The sequence below is a fragment of the Hydra vulgaris genome, chromosome 06 (assembly GCF_038396675.1).
Source record: "Hydra vulgaris chromosome 06, alternate assembly HydraT2T_AEP".
NCBI lineage: Eukaryota > Metazoa > Cnidaria > Hydrozoa > Anthoathecata > Hydridae > Hydra > Hydra vulgaris.
Window position 1 is genome coordinate 25,715,001 of NC_088925.1, and position 7,500 is coordinate 25,722,500.

Consider the following 7,500-nt stretch of genomic DNA (forward strand, 5'->3'; position numbering starts at 1 on the left):
AAAACTAAATACCACATAAACCTCATAAACTGTACTATATTTTAGATACTGTACGATATTTAAGAAACTATGATATATATAAGAAAATGTGCAAAATTATAAATATTAAATGCACATATATATACAAAAGAAAAATTTTAAAGCCTAAAAAAAAACAACCATTTTGAAAGGTTTTCCTACCACGTTTAATGAAATTAAAGTTTTAGTCAAAAGTTTTAATCAATTTTCATTATTTTTCAGACAGTTCTTTAACAGCCAAGCTCCCCTGATCAAAAAGAAGTCTCAATCTTAAATACACGAGTGTTATGTAATTTTTTTTTCACAATTTATTGGATTATGTTTATTAACTTCATTTATTATTTTAATAAATAAAGTGAATAAAAATGAACTAGTTAAAAAAGAGAAAAACAAAGAATAGAAAAGTAAATAGAGCGGTTTTAAAACTTTGTATTTTTATAACTACAATTTTTATAGCTATATATGCTTTATAATAGGAGGCATACAACTCACTAGTTTTCTTTATGACTATATATGCTTTATAATTTTATGATAGCAGACTTACAACTCACTAATGACTGTTAAAATATCATATTGAAGTTTGTAAATTTTTATTTTCACTATGCTTATAAATATCAATAAATTGTTGACAATCATTCTAGTATTTCCAATAAATTGTTTGAACCAATTACTTAACAATGTATATCAGGGATGCGGAGGTTCAAAAAGCACTCTAAATTAGAAAGTCACAAAAAGATTACTTCTTTCTAGTTTTTGGTATCCAGAAGCTTTAAAAATATAAAAATGCTTATGGGCTACTAATGGGGAAAAAATCAAGACTTATAGGTCAGAAGAACAATCAATTTTTGAACCCGGAGTCCTTAATATAATGGCGGCAAGGACTCCAGGATTCTGGGTTAAAAAACAATAAGTTCCAAGTCATTAAATATCATGAATTTTTTTCTTATAACAGATCATTAATCAACCAACATATTTAGAGCTTTTGAACACCAGAGACCATGAAACAATAAAGTCATAAAGCCAGAGTCCTTTTGATACTCCGAGTCCCTGATGCATATATTAGGAGTAGAAATTTTATATTTTTTTCTCATAATCAATTTATAATCAATTCCTTAATACTAAAATAATCAGTTCCTTAATTCTTTAGGCAAAGAAATCTGAAACATTTTAAAACTATTTTAAAACTAATTTTAACTATAGAAAACTATTTTAGAAAACTATAAAAAACTATTTTAAAACTAATTTTAAAACTAATTTTAACTATAGCTGGTTTAAAAACCCTCTGCTCAAACTTGCAATTTGTGATACTGAAAGATACTGGAAATTTTTAAATTAGGCGCTATTCAATGCATAATATTCATAAAATTAATTTACTAAACATAAGTAAAGTACAAAAACTAAATTTTAAAAGATATAAGATAAGAAAAAAAAAACTAAGTAAAAACAATAATAAAATATGTAGATAAATAATAAAGGTAAAAAAAATAATAATAAAAATATAGTACAAGTTAAAAAAAAAAAATGCTCAAAAAAAAAATTATAAAAAACTACAGATTATTCTACCACTAAAAATTAATCTTTTTAAAGGAAAGGGAAAAGAACAATTTTTTATTTTTTATTAATTTAGTACATTGTTTATATTATCAATTTTTGTGTATTGTTTATATGTCATGTATTTTTCTCTATGAATAATTCTGAGTATATATATTTTTACATTTTTCTCTGTCAATTGAGTTTTTTGTTTGTGTTATTTTTGTTGTTATTTGTCTTGTTGTTGCTATTTATAAATGTTGCTGTAGTATATTTAATGTATAATATAGGGTTATAAATATATTGTGTGTCATTTCAAATATCACTATTTTTTTCCAAACATTTAAGGCAATATCTTATACCTATTTCAATCAATGATAAAGAAATATTTTTGTAAAACATCGCTTTCCTTTTTTTTTTTTTATATAAGAGTTAACTTTTTCTACATTTACTTGAATTTTTTCATGAACTAACAAGCATCTTATATAATATTGTTGAATTTAATAATAGTTTCCATTTGTGTGTGTTTGACACAAAGCTGAAGGCAGCCATAAAATTCAAGTTAATGGCGAGAAAGAGTCTCTCAACACTTTTTTATACGGAATTGTAAGAAACTAGCAGTAGGCAACCCGTAATAAGGGTTTTTAGTACATAAATAATTAATAACGATTTAATTTTTATTTGTTTTCTCTAATGAAATATAAATTTATTAATACTTTTTTAGGTGTGCTTACTTTTATTTTTCTTGGCTTCTTAGTTAAACAAAACTGTTAGCTTCATCAAAGATACAGTCAACCATTTATTCCGCAACATTCAAACATTAAATGCGCAAATCAGAACTAAATTGTTTTGTTAAAATATGACTTGAATTACATGCATAGATCATCCAAGTCTTATTTAGTAATTAAAAAAGTAAAAAAAGTATTAGTAAATAAATTATTAATAACAACTTAATTTTTATTTGTTTTCTCTAACAAATTATAAATTTATTAATGTTTTTCTAGTTCTGCTTACATTTATTTTTCTTGGCTTCCTAGTTCAACTAAATTGTAAGCTTCATTAAAGATACAGTTAGCCTTCATTAAACTTCATTAAAGATATAGATTATAGTTAAGTTTAATTTGCAATGTTCGAACATTATATGCGCAAATCACAACAAAATCGTTATCTTAAAATATTTACTTGAATTATGTGCATAGATCATCCAAGTCTTATTTTAAAATTGCGGAAAATTGTTTTGGTAAAATATCCGGAATATATTTTCCCTTTTCTTTCTCTTAATTTTACTTTTAACTGAGTAGTTTCTAATTCTTTTTAAACTGTTCTTTATTTTTCTAAGAGTGATGAGTGAAGCTTAAAAAATAAATATTCACAAAAATTATACTTTAACTTGTATGTTAATATAACTTATTAATATGTAAATTGTCAACTGGTATGAAAAGAAATTCTTTTATTCAAGAACGCAATTGCTTTTACTCAACATTTTTGAAGTAATTGTTACCCTTAACGTGAATACAAATTTGAGCAAAATCGATAAATGTATTCACATAAAGCTGAGCAATTAGTCTAAAAGCGCTGAGTAAAAGGAGTTTATTTTTTTATTCACCCAGCATAATGAGCTGAAAAGATGTTAAAACCATATAAAACAGTTGTAAAAATTTGTAAAAATATTTAAACTTGTGTTTACTTTTTTTTTTAAACAAATTTATTTACATGATATATAATTAAATGTGTAACAAAAATATACATATAAAAAAAACTCTTTATGAAACAAATTTTTCTAAAAAAACAATTAACATTGAAGGCACTTTTCAAAATCAGTTATATCAGCTGCCATCTACAGGACCGAGAAGCCAAGCATATTCATTGTAAAGAAAACCATATTAAAATAATTAAAAATAATTATTACCATGGAGACGATGATAAATCACGAAAATTTTTAAACATATTTAAAAATTTACGTGATTCCATATTAGCAGGAAGTTATAGAAAAATAAGCTAGTAAAAATTAAAAAAGAACAAAATAGAAACCGGATTTTTAAAAACTACTTAACCCAGAGCATTTTGATAATGGTGTTCAATTTTGAAACCAGTATCTTTTAATGAAAAGCCAACTCATTTAACTAATCTCATTTAAAGTGGAAAATAATTAATAATTAACACTAAAGATAAAAAAAATTAATATGAGGTATAAAAATTGTACTGTAGTAATATCAAATGTTATCTTGGCTTTTGGTGAATGATTAAAAGCAGTTAGTGAAACTACCTGTAATAATTTTAACGATAGAAACCAACTGGAAGGTAAGCCAAGCTGTCTATCAACACAAAACATTACAACAATTACACAAAGCATTAGCAAATAGCTTAAGATGTTTTTAGGATCACATTAGAGTAAATATTAACAGACATGTTTTCTATATACATATAACTGAAAAAGGCCAGAAAACAAACATTAAATATATAACAGAAAGGGATTGTCCATAAATTATGCAAAGCAAAATATTTTTAAAAAACAGAAGTAAGAGATATTAAGCTCTTTTTTTTTTTAATTTAAGTTTATACCAAAAATTAGATGTTTTCGATAAAAAAAATTTTGTTCTAATTGTCAGGTTGGATTTTTTAATTTAATTAAAGTTATTTTTTTGATCTAATTTAAAGTGCTCATATTACCAAGTGGTGTGGTTAATATAAGCACTTTTGCTACTTTTTTAAAACTTTTTTAAAAATTTAAAAGAATAGTAAAAAAAAAGTTGTAAAGACTTTATCAAAATATTAATAGTTATAGTGTTGAAATAAACAATATTTATTGCTTGAAAATTTAAGTAACAAATGTAATTCAGTATCAAAATAAATGTACTAAGTTACCTGTTGTGGCTGGTGCAACTGAAGTTATAACTAAATAAAAAAATATTAAATAAAAAAGCTATTTTATCTATCTTATCTATTTTATTGTGATGATTATGTTTAAATAAATAATATTTATTGATTCTTTTTAAAATAAAATAAAAGACATTTCTATTTGCTGATGCACCAGCTGATGATGCTACCACAATGACAAAATTTATTAAAATATATAAAACATATTCAATGATTTAAAAGAATATTCAAAAGAAGCTCTTAAATCTACAAAATCTAAGTCCTTACTGAATTCTATCTGTCTGCCTAAAAATAAAAATTGAGATAAAATGACATACAATAAAATTGCTAATGCTACATTCGTACTCAAATAAAATCTAAATGATAAAATTTACTTAAGTCACTGTCAGCTTGCCTGTCTAAAAAAAATTTTTATTCTCATTAATCCTAATCTATAATCTATAAATAAACTTACTAATATAAACTATAAATAAACTTGAACTAATACAAACTATAAATAAACTTACTAATATGAACTATAAATAAACTACTATATACTATAAAAACTAATATAAACTATAAATAAGCTATATATAAACTATAAATAAACTACTATATAAACTATAAATAAACTAATATAACTATGTTACTAATATAAACTATAAATAAACTACTATACACTATATACTTACTAATAAGGCCTTCAGCTCCTTCTAACTGCTCTAAAAAATGAAACAATACTTGCTTACAATATTCTAAAAAGACTGAAGACAAAACTGAAACACTTTACTAAAAAAGAAACATTGTACTAAAAAAAAACATTCCAGTCATTTTAGTTCTAACTTCTTCTAAAAAAAAAAAACAGGCTATAAAAAATAGAAAAATAAAAACAACAGACAACAAATAAGTTTTAAACAATGAACAACATATATAAAAATTAGAAAAATAAAATCAACCAATAACAAACAAACGATTATTTAAATTTTTATTTTAAACAATGAACAATATCAATTCTTCTTGAAAATAAAAGTATATCAGTTCTAATATGCTTGCTGACCTTATTCAAGACTGCATGGAATATATAATCGCCCATAAAAAAAGTCAAGAAACTACTTAAAAACTAAGAAATAGTGTATTTTAAAGAATACAGAATCGTAATTAACAATACGAACATTAGGCGTAACTATGCGCACTATTCATTAGCGTATTAATATTTAGACTTATGTAAATATATAACTTATGTAAATTGATAACAGTATGTCATTTATATTTAATGCAAAAATTCCATTTGTATTATTATTTAAAAAAAATTGTAAAAAGTCTTATTTCCTTAGACTTTTTTATTTTGTATTTAAAAAAGAGAAAATATTGAAAAACACTAAAATAAGTAAAAAAATAAAATAGTTTTTCGGCGTTGAGATCACTGTACTTAATCATTGAGCTAATGAATATAGCATTGAGATTAGTGCACTACTAATCACTGAGCTACTGAAGATAGCATTGAGATCAGTGCACTACTGATCCCTGAGCTGCTAAAGGTGTATGTTTTTAGGAGTATAAACCATTTTATAAACCATTTTATAGATTGATTGTAATGATTCAAGTGAGTACTCTATATAATCACAATTATACTACATAGCAGCATTATATAGAAACTTATAAAAGAAATATTTGAAAACCACAATATTTTCTCAAAAAAAAAAAAAAAAAATGCAAGTATAAAAATTACAATTTAATAGATTTAATTTTTAATAGATTTAATAGATTTTTGTTATTAATAAAGATGTAATATGCAAACTTAAAAAACAATATGTAATATTCAAATGTCAAAAATCCACTTGTATAATGTTATGTACAAGCATCTGAAACTGAACGTCAGTACTACTAACAGTAGGTAAGTGACATGGGAAAATATGTCGCCCAATTGTCAACTATGTTAGAGATACTTATGTTATGTGTTTACTTAACTTAACTGTAAGTGTTAAAGTAAAACGATGTTAAATTCAGACTTTTTTTTTTGAAATGAATAAACAGGGTAAAGATTCTAATAACCACCAAGTATGCAGAATAATTGTGCATATTAATTTTTGTTTTGCTCTAGTATAATAGTAACTTATATACAAAATAATTAAAAATATTCAAATATTGAAAAATATACAAAATATTGAAAAATGGAATTTCCTCAGAAAATTAGGTTTAAAATATTAAGTTAAAAGTTAAGAATTAAAAAAAAATGTTGTTAGGTAAATATTACTAATACAAAATTAAAATAAAAAATATCAAGTACAATACAAAATTCAATTTCAAGTACAATTATGCAAATACTAGTGTATTAAATTTGTACTTATGACTTGTTATATGAGATTATATATGTGTATTTTATATCATAACAGTTTTTTCATGTAATATATTTTTTTACAGTTGTCGTGGCGACTATTGAAAAGTCAACTCAAAATAATGGAGGCTTTAATAAAAAATTTAGGATTAAATACATCTGGGTTTGTATTTCAATAATATCTTTTGTTGTTATGTCTTTCTTTTTGCTTTTTTAATAGATTACAATTGGTTTTGGTAATATTATTATAATATTTTTGAAGATTTTAAATATAAATTTTAAGTATAAATTAAGGCAGAAGAGGTTCATTAAAAATATTTTTTGTAGTAAAATATTTATATTTACAGAGGTTTTTCAACTGAACAAGTGATGAGTATACTTACAGTCAGTCTAGAACATCCTAACAATGAAGTTAGAGAAGCAAGTTTAAGCTGCTTTTTTGAAGCATACCATTATGTATGTTCTATTTACTTTTATTAATGTTATTTTTATCATGCTTATTTTTGTTGTTTTGATTGGCTACTAAGGTTATATTGTTTTTGTAACTTTCTGAATTTGTATAGTGTACTTTTTTAGGTTAAAGAAATAAGATCTTATTTACCTCCGGATAATCCGAGCTCACGAAAAAATCCTTTGTACAATAAAATTTTTGATATGCTCGATAAAGCTGATGAAAGTCTGGAAATAAAACAGGTTTTTCCTTTTTATTTTTTGTTTATTTTTGATTATGGCTTTTAAATTATGTAAACTTTTATCCCATT

The 7,500-nt window shown here is 23.5% G+C and overlaps 1 protein-coding gene across 6 annotated transcripts in view; it reads left to right on the forward strand.

Annotated features, from left to right (window-relative positions):
- LOC101235049 (centrosomal protein of 104 kDa) overlaps window positions 1-7,500 on the forward strand; it is a 47,442-nt gene that overhangs the window by 25,011 nt on the left and 14,931 nt on the right. For all 6 annotated transcript variants that reach the window (XM_065799711.1, XM_065799712.1, XM_065799710.1 and 3 more), the window contains 3 exons: window positions 6,826-6,902; window positions 7,087-7,195; window positions 7,316-7,432. In XM_065799711.1, coding sequence (XP_065655783.1) covers window positions 6,826-6,902; window positions 7,087-7,195; window positions 7,316-7,432 — 303 coding nt within the window. The remainder of the gene's footprint in view (window positions 1-6,825; window positions 6,903-7,086; window positions 7,196-7,315; window positions 7,433-7,500) is intronic.